At 42.1% G+C, this 27,947-nt stretch overlaps 1 protein-coding gene across 1 annotated transcript in view; it reads left to right on the top strand.

Moving 5' to 3' along the window:
• Window positions 1-27,947, top strand: part of unc5a (unc-5 netrin receptor A) — a 122,498-nt gene that overhangs the window by 58,910 nt on the left and 35,641 nt on the right. The window contains exons 2-5 of the mRNA XM_041048081.1: window positions 3,455-3,670; window positions 23,544-23,687; window positions 25,247-25,350; window positions 26,623-26,803. Coding sequence (XP_040904015.1) covers window positions 3,455-3,670; window positions 23,544-23,687; window positions 25,247-25,350; window positions 26,623-26,803 — 645 coding nt within the window. The remainder of the gene's footprint in view (window positions 1-3,454; window positions 3,671-23,543; window positions 23,688-25,246; window positions 25,351-26,622; window positions 26,804-27,947) is intronic.

The following is a 27,947-nucleotide window of genomic DNA, read 5'->3' as shown; positions in this document are numbered from 1 at the left end:
ATTTTCTCTCCAGCTATGGTGTTTCTCCCCGCTGACATCCTCATACTGTCGTGCATTCAGCAATTCTACTCTCTGAGTAGATAATAAGGAGTGAAATTAAAAAATAAATGCTTATTTTACAAATGCTGATAACAAAAGTCGACAGTACATGGCACACTGACACTGGCAGAGGGGAAGTGGGGACTCGTGAGGAATTCCATTTCAAAATGAGACCTGAGATTTGTGTGTATACAAAAAAAAAGATACACCTACTCCTGGAAAGTGATACAGTAAGTGACATTAAAGTAAAAATCTTTATAAAATATTGAAGGTAGATGGTAACAGAAGACGTTTACAAAGCTGCAGCACTTGTGAAAATCCAATCCTGCGTGCCTTTTAAAATGCAGTGGTGAGGACATATATGGTTACAGCAGTTACAGGAATATAACCATTTCAGATTTTTGTAAAAAAATATATATATTTTCAAGTGTGTTTGACTGCATCATAACCACTTCATCATCTCCTCCTCTTGTGGGATGCACTCGGTCCCTGACTTGGGAGTTGACGTGGTCAGCTGGACAGATGAGACACGGGGGTCTGTGTGCAGCAGGAAATGTTGCCCTGGACATCGTGGCTCAGCGCTCTGACAGCTGGTGCACCCTTGTTGTGTTTGTGTGTACGCGTGTTTGTTTGTGCGTGCATGCGTTTTAGGTCAGTTGAATCGGCTCTCGAGAGAATAGCAGCTGCAGACAGATATCAGCTCGCAAACCTGATGCTTTTCTTTTGAAAAGTACAAGAGTGAAAATTATTCTCCTCGATTCTTTTTATGGAAACGCAGGAAGCCACAGAGTTATGTAATGGCCTAGCAACACATCCAGTGTGTTGTTTCAATTAAATCATCTTCATTGGCCGAATGATCAACAAGGGAGACATTTAGCATCTAGTGTTTGTTGTTTGTGTGTGTGTGTGTGTGCAAAATGATCTGGCAGTGGGCTCAGATGCATTTAACAATTAATGGCCGCTTTAGCCAATCACGTTCAGAGGAATCTAATGCAGTGCCCATAGTGCTGCTGTATGTCTATTTGATTTGTGCATTGACCCGCGAGAAGTCTGTTAAGTGGCTGATACTCGCTGTGTGTGCGTGCATGTGTGTGTGAGTGTGTATGTGCGCACGTTGACTTTGAAGTACATTGTGTCATGACAATAATCTGAGCCAATTTACTACGCATCAGTCCTCCATTATGGGTTTGATATAAAGCAGTGCGTGACTAGAATGCCCTCCCATAAAATGACAATTTATTTCTCTAAAGAAATTACGTGTTTAACCTCATTAACCTGAAGTGCATGTACTAAAATGGAAGACTAACCCCCACCCTGTTTGACACACACAAGTACACACGCACACACAAACACAAATTGGAAACATCATCAAAAGTTGAGAGATCGCGTTGAATGTGACCCCTGCAAATGAGGAGCCAGCGGCGAGTTAACGGCATCAGGAGTTCATCAAGCCGTTCACACAACTCGTCAGGTGTCTCAGGTGGCTTTGGTTTCGCTCTCTGTTTCAACATCATCTGTTCTCCAGGAGATGATTAACCTGGCAGGTGTGAGGTGAATCTCGCCCACTGTTTTACTGAGCTGTCGTCTCCAGTCTGCGGGGAGTACAGAGGGTCAGCCCGGCCAACTAATAGCGGTGGTCACAAAGCTGGAAGCCGGCCCCATTAGAAGAAGGCGCTGTCATTAAGACCAACACACATTCAAACAACCTGACCTGCTGGTCCCAGGCTGTTTATTAGCAAAGTTTTGGTTCTCCGTTAGAGCAATTATACTCACTATTCATGATGAACTGTGGCCTTTTCCTCGACACCACGAGATGAGAAACACGCACTCGCATACATAGTAAATAATGTCAGGCACTTGTGTTGTCCTGGATAGAGAGCTCCTATATTAATGACATTTTCGTCTCAGCAAATGTGTTGCAATAATAAAGTGTGCTCGGAAAATGGGGGAAAAAGGCAAAGTGTCAGCAAGTGATGTATGTCGTTCATTGGACACAGAACATTTAGTTTTCATTAAGAGTTAAACATGTACACAGAACATTAATGGGGTTCAGCGGCAGCAGCAGCGGCGTGCTTCACTGTATCTCATCCTGATAAATTAGCAACTCAGCACAAGGGTAAAAAAAAAAAAAAAAAAAAAAAGGAGAAGAAGAAAGAGAGACATTAATATAATGTGTAGTGGGGGAGGAACTGACAGATAATGTCTTTATCCAAAGACTGGTGTTTATGACGCAATGTAATATTATCCCTGACCCGGGCATCAGCAAGCTGCAAGGATGAACGAACGCTGGGTGAGGGAGGAGAGGAAGCGAGGAGAGAAAGGTCAGCGTGAGTGTTGCCGTTTCATTATGAGAGATGTGGACTGCCATCCTCTCCTGCTGCACAGGGAGTGATGGAGAAGGTTGTTAATGCCTGGTCTGTCAGCCATATTGGATTCAGGGCAGTAAATTAATATTGCACTCCTTTTTAAAGGGGTTTTATTTTGGGATTTACTGGTCTCCCCTGAGTGCCGGTGGTGTAAAGAGGTTATTTCCCTGTTTCTGCTCCGTTCTCTGTCCTCTCGCTATCTCTCGCACAAGGCTAATATGTTTAGAGAGAGAGAGACGCTGTGTTCACGGAGGAAGGATGTGTGTGCTGTAGGCTCCGTTGTGTCATTCACTGTTTGTTTTGAACATTTTTCATCAAGCGTAAAAGTTTGCTGTAAATCGTAGAATTGTCCCCCCCCCTTCAAGGACAGCTCCTCTATCTCCACGCACTGGAAATGTGTCTTCCCTTTTTTTGTCCTCACATCTCTTATAGGTCATATAACATTCGGGAGGAATAAAAACTACATCAACTGTATAGATGTGATTTTAAGTTAACTGGCTGTGTAGCTGTCAGTCATCTCTATCCTTCCTGCCTCTGCCTTTCTTGCTTAATGTGGGTAGAGTTAGAGTTCTGGTTGAAGAGCCATATAACACAGTGTGGAGTGGCCTAGTCGCTGAGATGGGATTTATGGCTGCCGGTCCATCAGCTGTGATGTTAAAGGGCTGTGATTAAGAGCTGGAGTAAAGACATGGACTCCACTACCCCCTCCGACCCAGCCAAGAGCACACAGGACCGAGCTCTGTCACTGCCTGCTCTCCTCCATACAGCTCTGTCTCTCTTTTTCACCCTGTCCGTCCATCTGTCTCTGTTTCTGTCTTCTACGGCCTCTTTCATATGCATATGTATGAGCTGCAATTCACCAAGGACACTGAAACTCTGCATTAGATATTTGGTGTCTGCCGCATTTTCACTCACTCGTCAAGCAGTCACAACAGCGAAGCAGGAAAAGGTTCAGCTCCTGCCTCGTGTCAGCTTGAAAACTTGAAAGCTTTTTACGTCCTTACATTTTGCCATCCCTCTAAAATCTCCTCTTCTCCTATCCTCTGAAGGTTCAGAGCACACTGCCACAGCAACACTGCCCGCCGCCTTCTCGGATCTGTTACCTCACTTCCTGGTGGAGCCAGAGGACGAGTACATTGTGAAGAACAAGCCGGTGACGCTGACCTGCCGCTCCACCCCGGCCACGCAGATCTACTTCAAGTGCAACGGCGAATGGGTTCACCAGGACGACCACCTGATCGAGCGGACAGTTGACCCAGCCACAGGTACACAAAACAAAACTATCCCTTCTACACGATTTTTATTTTGGCACAAATTTGTCTCCTTCTTGGTATTTTTTTTTTCAGCTGAGCTGAGCTGTGTTTTCACCTGTATTTGGATGTTTACTGCAGATGTGTGACATGTGATGCTCCATAGATACATTATGTAAAGTGTTTGCATCCTGAAACTAAGGTTTGCAATTTGTCAGTGATTACTGTACTCCATCAGGCTCTTGGCTCATCCTCCAGCCTATTTAGCCTGCCAGTCTCATAATAAGCACATTGGTTTCAGTCTCAGAAATCTTCTCAATCACCTTGGAGACCTGTTTGTTTTTCTCTCTGTTGTGCTGCAATCCCCCGCCTCCGCCATCAGTGTCATAAACATGTATGACACTGATGTGGTGTGATTCAGCAGCGATCTGCAAATTCAAACCACCCATTTACAGCCTGACAACTGATTAGGAAGGAGAAACGTGGGAATGACAGGTTTTTGTTTTTTTGTTTTTTTTTTCTGGGGGAGCAGGAACACGCACACACACACACACACACATGCAAATTCTCACTCAGATTTGTAGCTATACATAACAAGCTGGACACAACAACTGTGCACAAAACAAAAAGACAGACACAGTCATCAGCTCCTGCATACACACACACACAGAAACGGAGGGTGTTCAAAGCAGGAAAATCTGAAGGCTAATTTAAGCCGAAATGTATCAATTCATATGCACACTTTGCCTCTTTGTTTTCAGATAAAGAGCTCACAGTGCTCACACTTTATCCATCTGGTCTACAGGGTCTGGCATTAACATGCAGCAGCTCAGCAAATGCAGGAAAGAAACTGTCTAAAAAATGTCATGGGGGTAACTAAGTGTCGATTCCACCTGACACTTTTGTAGCTGAGGGTTTCTGAACTAGTTTACGAAGGAACACAAATACTCTCCCATACTGAGCCTTTGATTGGCGTGCGTGCTGACTTTTTCTCTCCCGCTCCCTGCTCTTTATTCTAATAAAACAAAAAAAACAGGATTTTTAAAACTCTCTGCTGCGTGAGCGACTTTGAGGCATGGTGAGTGATTTAAGCTTCAGTTCTCTGCGGTACAGGAGCTGTTTCTCTTGTGCTGCAGAAGTTAGAAGAAACTAAAATGCTGGCTGTATTTCCATAGAGTCGAATTTGTGTCACCGTTCTTTGAGCATATTGACTACAAGTGGAAGAACCGAATACACCCTGCATCTCATCTGTGGCTCATCTTGTCATGTCACAACCTTGCTGTCACTCACGCTGTCTTCAGTTGTTTCATTTGTTTTTGCCTCGTGTGTTAGGCACAGTTTTGGATGCCGGAGTCATTTTGGAGTCAGGCCCTTGTGAATAACGGCAATGAAAGAGTATGAAAAGTTTAACTGTAGTCCTTGTTTTGAGAATACAAAGCGAACACTCAAGGGAGCGCTTGTGGATTTGGATCATGAAGAAGAAATTGTCAGGGAGTCTACAAAGATAAAATGTGATCAATTACCAACACATTCTTCCTTTTTGTGTTGTTTCATTAACAGTTCTACTCTCACACTTTCACACAGTTGATGAGGGGAGGGATGCAAATTAAAAGTGTTGCCAATATCAACAATCCTGAGGGATTAAAGGGTTTTTGGGCTGGTGACGTTTTTAAAGAACTGCTGAAAATCTGCATCTGTGTGAGCCATGTCATACAGTAAAAACACACAAATATTGTACGACTTTTCAGCAAACCCGTTCCTTTCTCATATTACAACCGATGTGATTATTTCCACTAAAGTAATGAGGTTACTTCCAGAAAGCCTCTTTCTTAAATTTCATGCAAACAAGAAACCTGGTTTCTGGAATCGGGGCAGGAGATAAGACTAATCTGGTTTTCCCAGGTAGATTTGTCCCAGTGAACACCAATTTCTCTGCCATGCGTAAGAGTTACCAGGTTTCTAATCAGCTTTTCACATGTATACGTCCGCTTGACGATAGACTGCAAGTAGGAAGAGTAACAAAGTGGCAGGATGAAAGGAGCGACAATTACACAGTGATTTGTTCTCATTTTAAAATGATTCCATCCAAAGTGTGACTGAAATTGAAATTAACAGAAAATAGTCCCCAGAAGTTTAAGTAAGTCTGTTTCCATCAGTGAACGTTGGACCTTTTTTTTTTTTTTTCAGACACATTGCCACTGAGAGGGAAAGCCTCACTCTGTCTACCTGTCTAAGTCCACAGCGCCTTCTCACTAATACAGTTAAAATAAGAAAGCTGTGCTTTCAAAATAAGGTTAGAGGCGGGGTGGGGGGATCTGATATCTGGCTTGCCGTAGAGCCAGGTTACTACAGTGCATCTCTCATTACCTGCTTAACCTGGTTTCTCTGAATAACCTGCTTACCGAAGTGCATATAAACGCACCGTTTGCAGCCATTTGTGGCTCTGAATTTTATGCAGCTCGCAAACCGGTGACATTGTGGAGTCGACTGCTTAACTTTGATGCGATGAATATGAATTGCGTTTTGTCAATAGCGCGTTTTTTGTGATGTTCCCATAAACTCTGCAGTTTATGGGGCACATCGTGTTCTTGACAAAACTTGCTATTGACCAAACGCAATTCACATTCATCATAAACTGCAGAGTTTATGGGAACATCGCATTACCAATGTAACGTTGCTCTGCCAACATTTAATGATGATGGACCATTTGCCATGTGGTTATGAGCCGTTATAGTCAGCATTTATTTGTCTATGAAACAAATCTGTCGTGCCGGGCGCAACGAACCCCTGCAGCGGCCGGGGGGCTCCGTCTTTACAAACCCTGTGAAGTTCCAAGCCCTCCTTGCAGCTCTCCACATCACTCTGTGGTCCCGCTGCCTTTGATGATGAATGTGTCATATGTGGGGCTGTGCAGTTATGAAGGACACGTGGTTGTCCAGAGGTATGGCTGCTCCAAGGTACCCACATCGATCTCTCAAACACTTGTGCTGTTTAATGTCAGCACTGCCCTGAGGAGTTTACTGATGGCTCCCTCTAATCCCCTTTCCTGCCAGAAACATGTGAGGCGCACACATCCAACTGTGCTGAAGCTGTGTGTGTGTGTGTGTTCGTGTGTGTATGTGTGCGTGTGTGCAGTACAGGCTTGTCAGGCTGTCCTCTCTCCCTGGTCGTCACAGTCACACTGGACTCTAAACTCGTACCTGTTGCCAGGCAACCAGGACTTCTGTCACACCAGAAGCTACCCGGTATCAACAGGATGCCTTAAGGAGGCTGGAATGAGCAGTTTGGAGATATACACAAGTTGACAAAAACTGATTGACAATTTATACCCAGTGTAACAGTGAAAAATCACCTTCTCAAAATAGCCCATTTCTCTAAGAGAAACTTTGCTCCCTGAATGAGCCGTTGTCTCTTGCCACGCTTTGCACCGAGCAGAATCCGTGCTTGTTTTCCTCCATTAACAAAGACAGAGAGGTAAGTACTGTGGACCCATGGGGGACCAGGCAACAGCAGTCAAAAAGCTTCTGAGATATCAGCTTCAGTTTCATTGGCTGATGTGTTCAAACAGATTGGGATTCTCATCAAGGATTCTTGTTCCTTTATTGTGTAAATGAAGAGTGAAGCTGTGGACAGCGTTAATGCTCTTAAGTCCAATAGTAAAATAATGGAAATGGCATGTAGACACATCAGAGTCAAGAGTCACTACTGGAGATGATGCATCCATTTATTCTGCCGTCCTTTGTTCAACGTGGTAATCCTTCCTTCATTGGTTTATGGATTAATGGTCCATTAACAGTAAAGGACACATACAGTACAGATTCATTAGGCATAAAGAGGAAGACATCTTAAATCTAAAACTATCAGTAATTATTATTATAATAATTGCTGTTGGTATATAATATGCAGTCCTATAAATGCAAACATTCTGTGGAATTAGGCTATTGGTTTGTAACTGTATGTATGAGAGCTGATTATGCATGAAAGAGAGAGGAAAAGCAGTCTTGCAGTGAGCTTCACAAGTATTTCTGACTTTGTCTAATTGCCTCTGAAAAGGTTTAACAAACCCAGGAGTTACAGGGAAATTCTTAGCCTATAAAGTCACATATTAACCATCAATTAAAACATGTCTAAGTAAAATGGAGGTTAAGATTTGTTTATTTTTATTTAACTAGGAAAGTCTCATTAGGACTAAAACTCTTTTTTTGGTTATTTCCTAGGCAGAAGTAATAATGAGATGGGGACAAACAGCATGTGACAGATATGACAGATTCAATTATGAAATCATGAATATGTCAAAGATTTCATCCTAAAAACAGCAATCTAAATGACACCTCAAACCAATCCAAGAGCTGTCTAAGCCCATAAGAATAACTATGACCAATCTGAAACAATAACTTACTGAGACCAACACATCCAGATACTAAAATAGCCCGGAGCATCAGCAGCTAGAGAAGAGAGTGACCGGTTTCTGCAGCAATGATTTGAATTCATAAGGAGGAGAAACCACATTTTGCAGTTTTAAGATATAACTGCAGAAGGTTCCAGACAAACGGAGCAGCACACACAAAAGCTCTTTTACTCACTTCAGGATGAGTATGAAAAATGAGGCTGAATCACAACTGCCTTAAAGTGGAGCAGAATATGGTTAAATCTGACCAAAGTGAAAAGAAAAACAATTAGTGTTACAGCTCAAAACCTAATGAGCAGAATACCAATTCCCTTTTCTTCAAATAGAGCTGATCTGATGACAGTATAGAAACTGTTTCTCGATTCCTATCCCTACTAAGCTTTGTGACAATATCAGACTTTGAATGAATGGATTTTGCATCAATGTGAAGAACAATTGTTTTGTTTTCTAGAGAATATGAATCTATCACAACATCCTGGTGCCACAGTGTAAAATAACATAATTTGACAGACATTTGTCTCCATATTGCTCATTTCTAGCTACAAAGCGATATTAACAAGGTTAAGATAAGAACAATGCGCTGTGATTTTTCCTTCCTAAGTACCAATAATAGTTTTATCTGAATGATTATACAATGCTCCATCGGATAAATTCCTGTGTGATAGAAAAGCAGTGGGCGACAGGCTTCACACTTCTGTCTGCAGCAAAAGTTGAAAGACAGACTAGACTGCCTGTTTCCAAATGCACACCTGATAACCAGCGCACTTGACTTTTGTCATCTGCTCTGATATTCGTGCTAAGAAAGTCGAAGGATTCGCACAGTCCCAGTGACTTCCGTGCATGATTTCATCACTGAAGGATATCAAATGGGAAACCAAACTGATCAAAGAAAGCAGAAGCTGGAATCGATAATCCCTTCACCTTCACGCGGAAGAACAGAGTTGTAGTAATATCAGAAACGCGGCTCTTTCAGAGATAAATTGGTCTGGCCCTGCACGGCAGAGGCAATATTCAGCAAACTCCATCCATGTTCACTCCCAGCAGGCAAACGTCAAAGTAACTTGAAGGGTTTAAATTAATAACTGACCCAGGTCTGAAGTGCAGACATGCTTCAGTCAGACTGCTCAGTATTCAACACTCAGACAGTAGAGAACATGTCATGTGGATAACCATCTACAGCAGATGTGACCTCTGCCCTCATCCGACAGGTCTGTTTATTGAAACTGATTCTGTGCGAGGAAAAAGAAAAGAGTTGCTCCGGCTGACTGTGTGTACTGAACAGTTACAGTTAGACTCCCTGGCACGTCTTTATGTTGTGTGAACGCTTTGGACCCCGTCCCACACACACACACCCATGCAAACAGGTCCACTTGTCTCAAAAGCTCCTTTGAACATGGAAAAGGAAAGAGATGTCACAATTTGTCCTTCCTCTCCTGGTATCAATGTCCGATATCGATCCATCCTCGAGTCTATCGGTTCTCATTACCTGTCCTCAGTAACTTATCTCAATTGTTGTGGCTGTGACTGCTTCCACAGCCCCAGCCGGCTCTGTGTCTTTCCCAGGTCATCCTTTATAGAGCCGGAGAAACGGAGACGTCTGGCGAGTCCTAATAAAGACATATCCTCTCCGAACAAATCAATGCTGACAGTGTGTTTGCATAGATTAGGAGATTCTCGCACACTATGATTTCTCATCAGACACATGATGAGGAGAAGGGAGATTGGCATTTGAGCGGAGGATTGTTGTATGGGCCAGACTGATTTGATTTTGTTTGCATTTCATCTGCCAGCATTGATGGAAACGATTTTGATCCACACGTCGCATTGTCACCCCTGCAGCAAACCCTCTCAGGTGGAAAATACATGCATTTCACATTCCTTTTTCAATAAACCTCGGGCGGGGGGGGGTTTATATTTTCTTTGTTGATTGAGCCGGATGTCGACAAGGCTTCTACAATGAAAACAGAAGATGATGGAGAAAATAATCAAACACTACACTTGTGCCTTATACTTGATGAATGGAAATTTGGAATATACAGCTGAATCATATACACAATAAAAATAAATGCTTTAATTTTCCATTTTTCTTATAACCCCACATATCTTTTCAAACTGCTGTAAAGGAAAATAGTCTTGCTTTTACCCCTGGATTTATCAGTACCAGCTCCTGTCCTCTGTCAATCTTTTGAAGCCTAAATACCGCGTATGACGTAGTCAGTAAATCTTTTAAAACCATCTATCACTTACTGAATAGAACTAATAATGTGTTATGGCACCGCAGGGCCCACCCCTCCATCTGCAAACCAGCGAGGATTCATTTGTGTAAAATATGTATTTTCTGATTGACTTGATCCTGGATTGTAATGTGATGACATATTTAATTTCTGATCTAAGGGGGAGATAAGCTAGGCTTAGCTGAAATGATCTGTAACCTTTATTTTAATACCTCAATACTTATCCATGGTATTATGGCAGCCAATCTCCTATCTCACACCAACTTCCACCCACTCTCCCCCTTCTCTCTGCCCCTGTATTATACTTTTCTTTTCCTCGTCTCTTTGTCTTGGCCCTGTATAGGTCAACAGCATGGATGTAGATAAACACCTTTACCTTTACAGCGAGGCTTACAGAAGGTCCCATTACATGAATGGCATTTAGTAAAATGTGAAAGCGGCGGCGAGCTCACTGTCGTTTAGTTGTTGTCAAAATTCAGGTTAATTCAGGACAGTCTTCCTAATGGCGTTGGGGGCCACACAACAGTGATTAAACATGATCTTTAATGGAATATTGAAGAACAGCCCTGCTGAAATTTAAGCAAGACCTGATAGGCCTGCCAGCCAGGATCTAATGAGCAGAAGGAAATAAGAGAATCAGGGGGAAGAGGACAATATAGTCCTAAATGAACGAAATGGCCTTGTACCACCTGCTAAGCATCGATCAGTAGCCAAGGGGACTAATTGATAATGCATTATTAGCTGCTACCCCATAATGGGACTTGTATTTCATCCTGTCCTTGATTGCAGGACGGAGGGGGAAGGATTTGGCCATGAAGCACCGAAAAACAGATGGCAAGGTGAATTGTTCCCGTGACACATCTGCCAACGTGTTCTATTAGGCTTCGCAGGCAGGTCAGCCTGGTGTCTGCGTTCGTTTGTGAGTGTGTGTGTGTGTGTGTGTGTGCGTGCGTGCGTGCGTGTGTGCGTGTGTGGAGGCAGACCTTTCTCAAAGCAACACAGCACACCTCAGAGTGAGAAGGGAGTCAAAGTGGATTTAATTGAAGCTTGTGTTTGTCTGGCCTTGAGACAACTGCAAGTGTGTTTGAAGCAGTGAGACAAAAGTGAAGCTGGCAGAATTAAACACCAACTGCGTGTGTGTTCTGATTGATCGTGCCGATAGACTCATAGAAAGGCCACACCTCTCGGTGTCTCCAACTTTGTGTAAGTCGTATTTTTATTTGGAAATTTGGAGTACGTCGGGTCTGTTCTTTTGAAGTTGGTCTTGACATGCAGGAATAATGAATTTCAAAATTAACTGCAATTAGTGGAACAAAAGTGGGGGAAAAAAATGATAATTACCATTTGTCAAACAACAACGCTGGCGTTCCAATCTCCCACACACACAGCCTTTGTCCTCCCACCAAAACATATCTCGCGTCAGCCTCGCGCTCTGCTTTCTCTAAAGTAATTTAGTATTTGTCAGTCTCACAAAAGCTGTGCCCTTGCTGGAAGTTGGAATACATTCAGCAGCCTTAGTGGTTCTTTCTTTCTCAAACGTCTAAGTTATTTATTTACTGCATCTGGTAAAGACAGACATGTTATCAATATAGTGCTTCAAGCCTGTATTTGTAGTTTGTGAATGCGGTGCATTCAGTGGGATGTGCAACAAAAGCATTTAAAAATCTGTGTGATGCTGTATAGTGTTGAGTATTTTAACTTTGCTGTAGGAATGATAATAATTTCTAAGAGCTCAAGTAAAGTGCATTCTAAAGTACATTTTCAAAGGCGCACAGCCATCTATGTACCTTTCTGGAAAGCGGCTCAATCCTCAGAGCTTGCACGGAAATATTTGCTCAGATCCTTCTAAGCGTAGTTCTAAGCTTTCACTGCCCTAATCAAGACATCTGAATAAAATGTGGTCTGTATGCTGCAATGAAATGCAGCACATTCGTTACTCAGGCCACTTGTGCTGCCCTTGTGCTGAGCAAATAGAGGCCAAAGTTGCAAATGTGCTTGGATTCCACAATGTGCCTCAAAAATGTGCCGTTTTAACACGGTGGAATTCAGAATGGATCAGAGAAGAGCTGGTAAACTTCCTCCATGCCTTGTTATTTTTTGATTATAGGCAATGAACTTTTGATATTTTCCCTCTTTTTATGTTTTTTTTTTTTTTTTTTTTACTCTAATGTAATTTTATCTTTCGACTTACCTCCACATCCCTTGGAAATGAAAAGACGTGAGTGTTATGCTGACAGAGGGAGACAGAGTGGGAGTTCGTGGTGTCAATCAACACCTGCTCTGCTCAAATTCGTTTAAAAATAGTGGAGCTGGGAGGTGTCGTGAGGGAGCTGACAGCTAAATAGTCCATGGAGATTTTTGATAGGCAGAGCAACTCAGTGGCTGACAGTTAATGCTTTGTGTGTTTGGCCCCAAGGAGACTTTCTGTATAGGTATTTTACACACTCCTCCAACAAACATCCGCTCGCTGTTCTCCTCCTTTTAAAATAGAAGCTGCAGGGTGTCCTGGGTATGGGACAGTAGTGGCGTAGTGAAAAGACTATTTCTATGCAGTGAGGGAAGAAGAATAGCTTCAATCTTCTCATGAAGTGCTCTGTAAAATATGAAAAGGGGGGCACAGAAAATTTTCTGTGGAAGTGTCACAAATAAGAGGTTAGAGGCAGGCGGGAGGCAGCTTTTATAACCAAAGGTATCTAAACCTGTATAGTCTATATGGTTCTTTGAGAATTTGCAGCGCAGTCTGAAATAAACCTACAATGGATGGGCCGCCTCTATGCAGGCTGGTGCACTTTGGCTCAGGTGGGTGAAAAACAGTCAGGCAAACGAGTTCCGCCTCATGTTTTGAGGAATAAAAGCCCAAGTCAATCACCAGCATGTTCCTGCCCACAAGCAACACTTCTGGAATCAGCATCTTGTGGTCAACGCGTGGACCACAAACACACAAAAGAAAAAAATGCAGGGGCGACGCCGCACGTGTTTGAGGAAACCTTTTCATCAGAGTGAGTTCAATGAGGCATGCTGACAACAACAAGAGCAGCGGTCCTCGTCGGGGAGCCATCAAGAGGCAACCTTGAGGATTTTATGCGATTCAGATTAATAATTCATTCATTCAAGTTGTTTTAGACCATGTGTTTGTTTTCTGAAGATGTTTATTTTTTCTTTCCTCTGTCTTTTAAGAGATCTCACAGCAACATGTATTAAAAGGCCAGTCAAAGAGTAGAGATTTTCAGTATCTAATCAGTTCATATTTCCAGGCATTTTCAAGTATGTCTTTGAAAAGCTGTGTTTTAGGATACAAGTATTGGTGTTTATGTCAGTTGTGTCCTTTCCTCTTGTTCTGGTCATCTCTCCTCTAAGCTAGTTTGTGTTAGTAATTTAATGGAGTCACTGCGAGGGAAGAAAAACAAATATTCATTGATTACAGCTTCTCAAATGTGGTGATTTGCAGCAGCTATGTTGCTTTGGGTCTTGGTTGAACAAAAGAAGCAAGTTAAATTTGTTGCCACCTGCTTAATCAAGAAAGATTAATCGTTGTCAGATTAATTTGTAATGTAAAATAGAATGGAAATGAGTTGCAGCCCTTCTTGTGATTTGAAATGTCATCTTTTGTCTTTATAATCATTCAGTTTTAAATCATCAGTTGTATTTGTTTTTCTCCTTATAAGCTATTTTATCATCTCTGCTACATCTGTGGATATTATTCCAACACCTGCTACCTGTAGTATCAAACCAAGCTCAGGGGTCCACTCTGTACTTTCACCCCGCTTTCTCAATTTTCAGCGTCAGGTTATTTATAAAGTCCACAATTCTCTGTCTTGCATCTCCTCTATTAATAATGAATACAGTCACGTTTGAACAAAGAAATGAATATTTAAAGGCTCAAGCCGCGGTGGGTCTGCAGCACTTCATCCCCTCATGCGTCACATTATAGTTGATTTTTGATTCTACAAACATGGCCTACGTTAGAATGAGGACCATGTAGGCTGATCACGTGACCGCTGGGGCACGTCACGGGTTTAAACAGATAACAGCCTGATATCCTGATCGTTTTACAGGCTAGTGGGTATGTTACATATCCAAAGATTTTTTTTTTTTTTCATTTCAGGAAAGAAAGTGTATGTTTTATACATATTCCAGTGATGGTGCTGACTATCCAGAGGTTTCTCACAGTGCTGAAAGTCATTGTTTTTCATGCCAGCTCAGCCATGACATGACATAACAAATTGCTGACATAACATAATTCTTTAACAAGGTAAAGCAGCTCATTTCTTTTAAGTCAAGAAGGCTGCATAGTGGTTAATTGCCAAACTATGGGAATTTTTATTTTTTTAGCAAGAGGAAAAACTCAAGTTTGAACTGTAACTGAACTGGTACGTGCTAAAATATTCAGTCTTCTGTTCTGTGCCTTTTTCTATTAATTCATATTTTTCTCTTAATCACTGAAGTATTGCTTGTGCAAGAAATCTAAATATAACCATTTCATATTCATCAGAGGATTTTTCCTGCCTGGTACAATGTTTTCAGATTGACCCTAAATATAAACACTGTCATCCAGGGGCTACTAGTTAGATCTGTTACAAAGAGAAGGAGTTGTAAAGTGGACATTTAAGTAAAACTTCCAGTTGATAAAGATAGACAGCAGCTTTAGCGCACTGTGTTTAATTAGAAATAGTGAGCTAATTGGTGCAAATTAAAACAATTCATTCACATACAAATGTTGTGTTTCTAAGTCGAAGTTACAATATGAGTCATTATCCACAAGTACCATATGTTATGAGAACAAATGTGAATTTTAGTATGTCAGAGTACTTCAGGAATGTGTTGAGTTTTGTAGAAAGAGTTTCGTAGCCTGTGTTTTCCCCCAGGCTGTTTACTGAATGCTGTTTGTTGTTGTGCTGAATATTTACATTCGCCCACACACCTTCATTGGATTACCAAAAACCTCTGCCTTCTAACTCCGACAACACTGCCGGCCAAAGGCCCAAGAGGGACCAACCGATCGTGAGGAGGGAGGGGAAAAGCCCTAATGCAATTTGTATGGTGCAGAGCAAGCGGCAACTAGATGGGAGCCAGGCTGACTTACCTGAAGCAGCTTTCCTTATTTACTTCAGCGCCCAAGGCCATGTCAGACAAGGGGGAGAGAAACATGTTAGCCCGAGCAAATTATCACGGCTTTCATGTGGCTAACGCTCTATCAGATCCTCCCACTCTGCAGAATGTAATGGAAGCAGAGGCAAAGTGCTCAAGGCCTTCACCTCCAATGTGTTCTCATTCGAGGTAGGACAAGGTGTGTGGGGGAGATAAAGGAGCAGGTCCCAGTCACTCCCATCCTGAAGACTGTGGCATCTAGAACATTCTGCTCTTGCCAATCATCAGGGTCAGGATATTGGATGGAGAGTAATTACAAGGAGGGCACTTTCGTAAGGGCACTGTGGTAAATCACAGCACGGCCCCTGTGTGTGTGTGTGTGTATGTGCTATTAAGGAAAGGTTAGGCAAACTAATTATGGAGGGACAGTGTAAATAGAAAAATCCATTGCTTTAAATTAATATCCATTAGATGCAATCACTTGTGGCTTTTGTGCGGTGGCCAGCGAACAAATATGAATGTGAAATATATAAACGGAAACCTAATTTTGATGTCTGGCATGTGATGGCTGTGCTCAGTGACACGGATAAGCTATTCTGAAGTTTTGTGCATCAATTCATTATCACGTTGCAAACCCGTGAACACCTGTGCAACTAAAAACACAATTTGAGCGTCATTTATGTATACTGCACGGTGCATTGTTGTGAGATCCTGTGTGCACTTGGCGAGGTGTTGTGTCACTGACAAATATGGCAGTGAAATTTCTTGCAGAGTGAAGATCTCGCTCTCCTGGGGCACACAAAGTGTGTACATCATTATTCCTTATTACTACTGAGCCCAAATGATTTTCACTGAAAATCTCTTCCCCTCACATATTGCTGTGCGGATCTGAGGTCTGAATAAACTCATTGCTAAAGGGACCTGTACTTCCTGTCAATTAGTAGCAGAAGCAGATTTTCAAAACAAGCATGTTGCACCTTGACTTTCATCAGGGTTTCTTCTGTCCTGCACCATTGACTCCCCTCACCCCTCTGTCGAGACTCAGCGCAGGTCTCCTTGGAGTGGCATTGGACTGAACCTAGCCGGATTGATTGGAGCACTACCTGCTCGTCTGTTTCTCAGCCATGAATAATCTGTAACGACATTCAGTGCATCAGCAGGGGCCTTGCTGCGTGCATTCATTGTGGAAAATGGACAGCTCAATCAAAAGAAGCTCTTGAAAAGCTGGTCATAACCGGAGGCAGAGCCTTGACCCAGAACGCTGTCCCACTGACTTGAGTCGCAACCTCACCAACATCTCTGAGTGAGAGGCCCGACTGTTGTGTTCCCTGTGAACTCAGGGCTTCTTTTTTGCCCCCCTCCCTCTGCTCTTCCCGTCTCTTTAGCTGTTTAATAGAGCCATGCTTCACTCAGAAGGCCACCTTATCCTTGTTAAGAGACAGACGCTTATGGCGCCACCTGCCATTCTTAGCTCTCCACGTCAGGGAGTGTGGCCCACCCATCACTGCGCTGCTTTACATGGTAATGGAAGTCTGAAGACTTGATGATAAAGCAGTTATGCCCTTGGTTTTGTGACCTGGGGTCAACTTCTGATTTATTTACACATGGAAATAGTGTAGAAGTTGTTATGTACCTGCTTTCAGACTCATTTCAGCAAGCTGTCTCGTTCCAGAGTTGTTGTTTTTTTGACAACCTGGCTCGGTGTCAGGATTTCTATCATGCAGGAGAGGTAAAGTAATTGGTCTGAGGACGAGCGCATTGTTGGCCTCTTGAAAAGAAGCTCTGGACACTGGCGGTGCTGATGATGACACTGATGCCACCCAGTACAAAGAAGAACCACAGGAGGAAATGAAACACTTAGAGCCTGCTTTTGACTGGTTGCCAGGATGTGCAGACAGTGCATTCTTAAAAGCGTTCATCTGTGATGTCTCCCCTCAACCATTGTGAACTCTCTCCCTTGAAATGGTGCATTCTCCTGATGTAGAGTCACCCAACCCTAATCCTCCTATATCCACTGATGAATCCCAGCCACACACACAGTAGGGATGCCGCCTAATTGAATTTCCTTGGCCACAATGAACACACACTCAGGACCTGCAAGTTCCAGTCCTTGCCTTTGATAAGCAAATGACCCCTATGGAATTGAGGTCACAGCCTGCGAAAACAAGAGCGAGGGAGAGAAAAATAAAGTCCTGCACTCAGACAAGCCCAATATCGACTCACCCGGGATTGAGTCCAATGATGTTTACCCTGTGTGTTTTGAGCCCCTGTCGGCTCAAGGGAAGATTCATCCTACACCCCACCCCCACCCCCTCCCCTCCCACACTCACACGCTCACACACACACACACGCAGAGAAAGACGTCTCTGCTCTTGTCTCTTGTCACAGTGTGACTTCCTTCCTATTGTTAAGTTTTACTGTTTACTGACTGGAGTGCATGTGTAAATAATCTTGCTTTGCCACAGATTAGAATAAAACACAATACAGTAAATGTTGGTGCATCCTTTTGTGTGTGTGTTTGTGCCATTGGATCCAGTAATAGCTTGTATTGTACTCCACTGCCTGGAGACTTTGCAACAAGCTCCATCACACAACAATAAGGTCAGTTAATTCATGAACTCAGCCACTCTGCATCTCCTCCAGTTTTTTTTTTTTTTTTCTTTTATTCCGTTTCATTTTTTAAAATTCAGGAAGTGTCTTGAGGCAGAACAGTGTGTTTGCTTTAGTGTCTCTAAGCGTGAATCCCAGAGTCCACAGACTGGATGCTTTTATAGACGCTCCTTTTTTTAGATACAGGCTCAGCATACACTGTCTGCCTTGCACAGATTTTTGATTAACAGAATTGTCACAGGACATCATGGGGAATGAAGGGCTCATGTCACTCTCACTTTTCAATATCACATTTGTTCCCCCCCTTTTAGTTTCAGTTTCAACATTGTCCACTTATAGGCATCAGTGAGCAAATGGTAGTTTTTGTTGGTTTTTGTTGGTTTTCTTGCCCTGGGTTTTGTGTCTTGGTCAACATAGCGGTCACCCTGTGCAATTGCTTGAGGTTGTTGGAAAAGACAACCTCTAAAGTATGTACTTCAGGTTATAAAATCATTTAATCTATATTTTTAATTGCTGTTATACTCTCCCGAAAAGATGCTTGATTTGCCCATCAATCAAGGAGAGGGTACTTAAGATGGAAATAATGTTATTTATCATCAAGCTTCAGCTCTCTATTAAGGAAACCAAACATGGAAGATCAAAATGACCTGACCCAGGACTGTGATGGACGAGCTGGCAATGTTGAAATGAACTTGGGAAGTCATCTTGTCAACATGTTGCCAAGTAGAAGGAACAATGCAGGGAACTATTTGTGGCACAGGGAACAAAGTTGCAGACTTTGTTACATTGCATGAAAGTAGCAGTTCACTTATTTAATTATTTAATTTAATTATTACTTAATTATTACTTAATTATTTTTTAATTGTTTTAAGGACTTTAGTGTGTCCATCCCACAGCTGAAACCAAACCAGCTAATAACACAGCAGTAACACAGGAGTAAAAATCTGTGTTTTCCATCAGTAAGAATTGGTCACTGACTGAGTGAACACAGATTTTTTTATAGTTTATACAAGTGTAGGATTAACATGTTGTTACTATAGAAATATTAAAGCATCACTGTAACCTTGTATCTGATGTTGGCAGTGATAATAAACCATAAATTCTTCTTGTTTAAGTCTCAGAGATATTTAAACATGAGGGTGTTGAGTTGTTATACAGCTTCCCGCACACACACACACACTGTCTGCCTTGTTAATTATCCAGTGCAAACTCTGCAGTGACCACTTTAAATACAAAGAAAATATATTGTATATTTACAGAAGAGCAGGTGCAGTTCTGTGTTTTAGCAGTGATGTGTGTGCAGCTGCAAACCCAGGTCTTATTTGTAGAGCACCTGCATAAAATGAACTTGTAACAAAAGTCTGATATGAATGTGTTTTTTTTTGTTTGTTTGTTTGTTTATTTTAAGTGTAGTTTAGGTTTTGTGTAAAGTGGCATTGTCTAGTAAAAGACAGGAGCTTTGTGTGTTTGCATACATACTTTTGTCTATTTGTCAGCACCTCATCATTTCTGTGCAATGTCACAAGGCCTGAAGATGTGTACTTTACAAATATTATGGGCGAGTCCAGCCGAGTAAGTTGCTCCGTTGCACTCCAATAAAAATAAACTCACCAGGGTTCCAGCTTTAAGCCCAGGATTCATACAGTGTCAATCGCATAATCGGCCTTTAAATTTTTTCACAGTAATTTCACTGAGATTTGGAATATGAGCTCATTTATAAGTGGGCTGCAGATCAAACCGATGGCTGAGGGAATCGTGTCATGTTTTAATTATCGTTTAACAGGAATGTTAAGTGCACTCTCAGTATCTTGCAGGAAGGGAAGTGTAAATTTCCTTTTTAGTTCAAACACCTTGGAGGGAGCTGAGCATACTATTAGAAATCAATATTGATATAATTGAGTCATAAGTGTGTCAGTGCTCCATTTCCAGAAAGAGGCAGCTTTCTATGAATCGATAGCACACTGGTCGTATCAGTCATTTCTGAGTGATGTGCATAAAGTTTTGTTTTACTCACAGCTGTCCCAAAGGAACAGACTTTGGAAAACAACAGTAAATAGCAGCCTGTCCAATTATTATTAACTGCTATAGAATTACTGTCCTATTTTGTTCACAAAGTGATGAGATTATTTTGTCCTACTTATTAATTGGAGTGAAATTGGACAGAGTGACTCACAGCAGTGTTACTGGAAGGTGTCAGACACAGAAAGCAGGTAATTATGGAGACGGGAAGAGATAAGGAAACAGAATGCAATTACCCTGGCAAGCAGAGCTTCAAATTGCTCTTCTTAGGATTTCTCACCTCAGGTTGCTATTGTTCATTCTTTGCATCTCCATACTGATCTTTATTCCCTTTACCCCCCAGCTCAAAAGAGGAGGAAGGTTTGCATTAATCAAATGAATTTCTACTGTAAGTAGAGCTTTACAAAGTACACCGAACGTGGCTTATAGCTGAATTTCAAATGTACGTATTGAAAAATATTTTTCCAGATAATTTTGCATTGGGAAACTAGGGGAACTGAGCTCAATCTGAATCAGGGGCTATCAGATGTTTCTGTCGTTCTTCACATCTAAGTTTGTAAAAAGGATTTCACAGAATTTAGTTTCACTTAACCTTCAGGTTTGAGGGCACGCTTCAGACAGATTTTACTAGTTTTTCACACTGCAAGTGTCCTATTATTGTTGCAGTCATGGATCCAAATATAGAATATCTTTCCCTTTTTAAGGATTTTATTCATGACTAACACATAATAACAAACACACATATATACAACAACAAACAGCAAATATAACAATTCCACCTCCCAAATCCCTTCCTGGTGTACAAGATATAAATTGCACACTGCTGCATGCACTGTAAACAAAAGTGTATATTTAACCAAGATAAACTCTTGCTTCCCTGCTGCGTTAGACTTAATTTCACCATTGTCTGTCGATGTTATGGCTGACTTTTTGTTCAGAATGTACAAAATGTAACTGCAAGAATAACTGACTGTAACACTGTTCTTTGTTCCTGTTGTATAAGGTACATGTGCATGTCTCTTTTTTTGTGTTTGTTTTTTTCTTACCCCTTGTGTTTTATGGAGAAAGCCAAATGCTGCCATGCTGCTGATTTGAAGGAAGAAGGAGGGCCCCTTTGTTCATTCTCTGCAGTGCCCATTTTGTTACTTTAGCCATTTGTTTAAGCTTTTAGGTGCTCTCACAGCCTGTGACTCATGCACTTTCTCTACAGACACACACACTAACACATCTGACAGAAGAGCCGGACTTGAGAGAAAGAAAGAGACTAAATGAGGACGTGTTCCTCCAACATCCAGCCTTGTATATCAAAATAAACTTTTTGGGGGGGGGCAGAATTGTTAAAATCAATATAAACATACAAATGTCACTTCTTCTTCTTCTTCTTTTTGAATTAGGCCTGAGTGAAACACATATGAGAGCATGTTGGTGAAGTCTCACAGCAAAGGGTGTTGTTGACGCTCAGAGTGGCGCTTCGGGGCTGGATTCACTGCGCATGTACTCACATTAACTGTGATCACATATAGAGAAATCTGCTGTATTTAGACACTAATACGCGGGCGGTGTCTGCCAGTGACCCCTCAGAGCTGCTTTTCACCGTATGACTGCCGGCGATGGAGCCACCTCGCTTTCCTCCCCGACAGCTCATGTCACAGCTTGGCCAGCTTCCACACACACAGGCCCCTGCAAATCCATACACAGTTTGTCTCAAATTGTTTATGAAAAATTACCCATTTTCGGTTTGATGAATACTCTGTATCAGCGCAAGTGCTTTATGTAATTGCTGTATAGGGTTGATGGCCTGATAGGTGCCACTTAGTCAGGCTTCAGTCAGCTTCAGTTTGGGGCTGGAAGTGATCATTGCCGACAGATCAAGTGTGTGAGGGGAGTATAAGAGTGTCACAAAGTGCTTTTATGTAAATTGCAGTTGAAGAACAGCTCTTCATTGGGATTTAAATGCACAGTGGTGTGTATATACTATATATATATATATATATATATATATATATATATATATATATGACTTAACACACACACACACATATATATATATATAGACTTACACACACACACATATATGACTTAACACTATATTGAGAAGAGAAGGGTTGTCTTTGCTTTTTTCTTGAAAAGCAATAAAGCTATACAATCATCACTTATATCAACACTAGGGGTGTGCCATCTAAGTCACCTCACGATTCGATTACGATTCACAGTGCTACGATTCGACGATTCACTGATTATCGATGCATCTCGATTAATCTTTTTTCTCCACATAGAATGTTTCTTTTCTCACTATGTAGTTGTAAAATAATGTGTATTTTTTAAATATCCATTCATTGAAGTAAAACATGTTTATCTCTATCTTTTATTATTAACTTTAGCAATTTCCCAGCATTTAGAAAATATAAAACTTCTTTTAAACAAAATGTAAATCTGTAATGTAATGTAATGTAAATCTTATTGTATGTGCATGTCAGCCGGATTGTTTCTCACATGGATTTTGGACACTATATGATCACTGCGCGTATTCTTACGTTTCCAGTCAACAGTGTTGACAGATTATGCAACACACGACGCTAACCCCTCAGTACAGAGCCGAGCAGTTCGCGTCGAGTTTCGCAGGTTTTTCGCCGACAGACACAGAGCCGTACGCAGCCGCTCCGCCATGTTTACATTGTTTTGAAGGGGGAGGGGCTTAGTCTGTGGAAGGGGCTTGTTGTGCCACCCAGATTTGCTTCCCTCCGTGCAGTTTTCCCCAGACACACGTTCCTCTTCCACACGAAAACAGCATTGTACTCAAATTATGTCAAATTCCGCGAAATTCCGCGTTAAAAAATAGATTACGTTTTAGTCGACCGATACCGCGATTCAGTGATCGCGGAAATCATAGGGCCATATAATATGTTCCGGGGGGGCACGCGCAACTTTTTTTTTCTTTCCGACCGCTGCACTTCCGTTATTTAAAAGAATTGATTTCTGAACATTTATGAATCGATTCTGAATCGTCAAGTGTCGCGTCACGATTGATCTATGAATCGGACACACCCCCAATCAACACTGGTGTGAAAATGCTCCATAGATTCTCCAAAGATTGTGAACTCTTCCCTTCCCTCCTGGATTTAATAACAGGGAAGCAGGTCGCACTGAGTATTTTTGTTTGTAGGGGGTTTGTTTAGCACTTCCTTGTTCATTCCCAACTGTTGCTTTTTTTAACACCCTCCAAATTACACCAAGGATAGCTGTGAGGCTCTCTTCTCATTTTCCTCAGTTAACAAGCACTGTTTATATATGATTATGGTTCTCTGCTTGTTTATTCTGCCTGGCTTTTTTAAATTACTTTGCCGGTTTAGTTCGAGGTACAAAATGCACTAAAGGATTCAGCTGAGCTCATTTGTTTTCTTTCCGTTGAGAAATATTAACGGTTATTTCATTCTTTGCCTCCATCAGCTGGGCTGATGGGAGTGAACCCGCGCTCATTAAGCTCCCATGTTCACCACTTTGACGGTCATTCCTGTGTTTGCTTTTGCAGCGCTGCCAGTCATGCAGGTGACAATTGACATTACCAGACAGCAGGTGGAGAAGATCTTCGGTCTCGATGAGTACTGGTGCCAATGTGTCGCCTGGAGCACCACCGGAACCCAAAAGAGCCAAAAAGCATACATCAGGATTGCTTGTGAGTGCACTTTGGAATAATCACTGTGTCATTACAAAGGCAAACACTGCCTAACAAGGTGCTTACATATTGCATGTCAGTATGTAATAAGAGGATATTAGCAAGATGATTTTTTTCCACTTTGGGTGGCTGGGGAGGGACTAAGTTTCATTTAACAATTAGCCCCGAGGCCATTATGATCTGATGCACCACAGTGTGTTACTGTGATTACAATTTAGTTAGATCTTCTTCCTGTGATTCTGCTTATAAGAAGAAAACATCAGACCCTGGCAGGGAGAAGCAGAGAGTAATGCATCTGCTCGAGCAGTCTGAACACTAAATTTGAGTATTCATGAGCATATTTTTCATTGGATACAGTATATCAGCAATGATCCCTATGAAAGTAACTGGAATAAAAACAGATTTGAAATTTATTGCTGTGCAGCAATCATAAAACTGTCTGGGGAACGCAGACACATCCCTCGCCGCAGCCTCAAAAGCTTTATTGGAAGAAGCCATTTTGCATTTGAGTATTTTAAAGCATTGTGTCTATTAATTCTCATATAAATATACATAATTCCAGACAGAGCCCAACACAGCAATGTTTCCAAACCGCCAGATGTTTTGAAAACACACATTCCCTATCCAACCTTGTTTGAGAACTCAACAAAGTCAGTTAGATGTAAGATGAGGACACACACACGCTCACATAGATTTGAGCCTTCCAGGACTGTTATATTTCAGGTCTCCTCCAGTCCCATTGTATCGGCTTTAATTAAATTGAATGTCGTGAAACTCTCTGCTTGTCTTAACGTTTCTCTCAATGTGATTGGCCAGGACAGGCTCAACATCTGTTTAAAGGAATTCACCGACGGCTCACAGCCGTGCACCCTCAACCCCTCGCAACACAATAACACATTGCTCCGCTCTGAGTCAAAACCCAGGGTGAACACATCAAATTTGCACCAGCCCCGCCAGCTATCAGCAGCCTGTCTGGCTCATCAGATACAAATAGGTCTGCATTTATTTTCCCCACAAGAAATAAGCATTGCCACTTTTACCTGTGTAATTCACAGCCTGGGCTCACGACAAATATATAGCAGGACTTGGTACAACAGTAAGAGTATTCAATGAGACGTAATGTGAAGCCCCATGCAGTCAGCCAGGCTTGCAGCAGCTCTTGTCCAGGCGCCTCGGGGCTTTGTTTTCATGTGGCTGCTCCAAGCCCCCATACAGATGGAAGCTGGAGGCTGGCGGATGCTGGAGAGAGGAGAATGGGTGGGAGGAGAGGAGTGATGGGTAATGCAATTGCTTTTACTTGATGCCGGGCCCCTCTGGCAGCAGACAAGCATCTCTGAACCAGCCAGGCAGCCTGTAATAAGCAACATGGTTGGTGCCACCGATCCCCATGTGGCTTAGGGGCCAACTGGAGTGCGACATGCTCAGTGAGGCCATGGGTGGACGTTTCGAGAGTGGAAAATTTAGAAGCATCACCAGGCCAATTTTTGTGGGTAGAAGTATCTCATTCAAGCCTCACAAGCTTTTACAAATACCCTAATTGGTTGTGTTTCTTCCACCAGACCTGAGAAAGAACTTTGAGGAGGAGCCGCAGGGTAAAGAGGTGGCATTGGACCAGGAGGTGTTACTGCGTTGCCATCCCCCTGAGGGAGTGCCACAAGCCGAGGTGAGACACAGATACAGAAGATATTTATAGGCCTGCATCTAGCATCCATTTACCCTTTCCTCACCAGGAGGACAAAGAGCAAAAAGTGGCTCAGGATCAGCTCCTCTGCATGTCTTCCTTCTCCACCAGGGAACAGACAACCCCGTACGGTTAAATTACACCTCTAATTATTCCCCATTATTGATTTATTATCTCTCTTACATCTCTGAGAAGCCGTATATCACATCGTCTCGTCACATCACTCAGGATAGGCTTGGAGGCTTCACTCCCCGTTTGGCATCTCTAAAGGCCTATCCATAATTAATGGGTCTATTTGCCTCACTCACTCCCTATCTTATTCTCTATCTCTTTGCTGTCTCTCCGTGTACTATATCTCTCATGCACTCTTGTTCTGCTCAGGTCTTTCTCTCTTTCTCCACATCTCTCTGTGGTGTGTGTCTCTGTTTAGAGGACCAGACTGGGGCCAGCTGTTTCACCTCGTCTGCAGCGTCCTCCCGGTCCCAGATAGGCACTAACTGCTCTAATAACAACACAAGAGGAGGTTAGGCCAGCCACTCAGACAGCCCAGAGACCAGCAGCAGCAGACTAGCCAATCACAGCTGCACAGTGTAGGGACAGTTTGCTGAGGAAATGGGAAGGAAGGTGCCAGCCGCAGTTCAGCAGAAAAGAACATCAGAGCAGAAGTCACCATGAGAGAAAACAGGGATAGCACACAAGAGGAAGAAAGCCCAATTATATGCGGTATTGCAACTGCCAGTAATACCGACAACAATGCTGCCGTACTGTAGCCGCTCTTGAGACGGCACGAGGTCAAGTGAGACCAAGAAAACAAGCAAGCCAATCTGAGAGAACACCAAAAGAAGGAATAACACCGGTTTTGGCTTCTGCGAGAGGTCACAGAAACTACACAAAGCATGATCGGTTTCGCTCAGACCACCGGCAGCTACAGAAACATGCAGCGCCTACAAAATAAAAGCTGCATTTCCTCCGTAAAAAGAGAATAAATACAGAAATTAGACCTGCGTATACATAAATTCATTCCATCTAAGTATCAGTATCATACCAAGCTACATTTTTTTCTTCTTTTTGTCTGATTGCATCAAAAAATAAAAAAGTACCTCACTCTTGTATTTTTTTTTTTTTTTTTTTTTTTTTTGTCCATATAAAAATCTCTCATTCACAACATGTCTGGTCACTGTAGAGCTGCATGGGAGGGGGAAACAGTTTATACAGAGATGCTGTGAATTTTTGACCACTGAAACATATTTTCAGGTGGAGTGGCAGAGAAACGAGGATGTGATCGACCCAGCGAGCGACCCCAATTTTTTCATCACGCCTGACCATAATCTCGTCATCAAAAAAGCCCGGCTGGCGGACACAGGCAACTACACGTGTGTGGCCAAAAACATCGTTGCTCGCCGCAAAAGCACCTCTGCCACGGTCCTAGTATATGGTAGGTGATAACTTCTTTCACCAGAGGTCAAAGCTCTGTATGCAGAGGCTAATGAGAGGTCTGGACTCAAAGCTTCAAATTTTATACAAACATAAAAGCAGCTCAGATGAATTATGTTTTGCTTGCATGTTGCTTCCGTTATCCCACTTTTCCACATCAACCTCTGCATGTTCTCTTGCATGGAAGACACCTGGGAGCACTTTTTCTATCAGGAAGTTGGGATTATTATATTCAGATTCTACAATACATTTGTAATAATTTTATGCAGTGTTATGCATATGTGACATGTGGTGACAACTTGCGTGTTATCTGTTTTTTCATTGAGCTATGAATTACACCATTATAAATTACTACATAAAGAGATAGTAGTGTATCTGAACATTAATTAGCACAACTTAAATGTTACTGGCAGCCGCTGTGCCAGAGCTGGCAGTCTCTGATCTCAGGGCTGCCATCTTCCTCCTCTTCAGTAGTGGATCCAATATGAGAAGGAAATTGAATTAACAGCAAACTGTAAATAATGACTTGGCTTGATAAGCAGGCTGACCTTTATTAAAATGTGGGGAAACAGCATATTTTCTATCACAGAGGGCTCTGTGGGTAGACCTACTGGCACAGCTAAAGTTTTGCATATATTACAGCCTGGCTTAATTCTCAGCTACACGCGAGCAGAAGATGGAAGTCACATGGGAGTGCATCATGAAAGCAACTTTGCGCATGTAAGAAATGTATAATCTGGCACAGTGTCTGACACATGGTCTGTTTCTGGTGAGGCTGCCAGAAAAAGACAATATTATGATGCGGTGTAAAGTCAGAACAGCGTTTCTTGTTTAGTATCATGTCAGTGGAGAAAACACACCATATGCCACAAATATACAGCACCATGTACACATCTGCACGCCTCTTCAGCTTTTACACAATTTGTTGTGCTATAATAAGGATTTTGAAATGAAATTATTTAAAGGTTTTTGTTTAAGATCTGTACAATATATACAATATATATTTTATTAAATTTATCAGAAAATTTAGGTTAGTTTTCTGAAGTGAATACATTTAAAATACATGAGAAACACGGTATGCACTGTAAGTATTTTCATCCCTTGTGAAATCAGTGTCAGTGGGAATTATTTGATCAGAATTCAAT

This window comes from Toxotes jaculatrix, chromosome 10 (assembly GCF_017976425.1).
Source record: "Toxotes jaculatrix isolate fToxJac2 chromosome 10, fToxJac2.pri, whole genome shotgun sequence".
Taxonomy (NCBI): domain Eukaryota; kingdom Metazoa; phylum Chordata; class Actinopteri; family Toxotidae; genus Toxotes; species Toxotes jaculatrix.
This window is presented reverse-complemented; position numbering and strand designations above follow the sequence as displayed.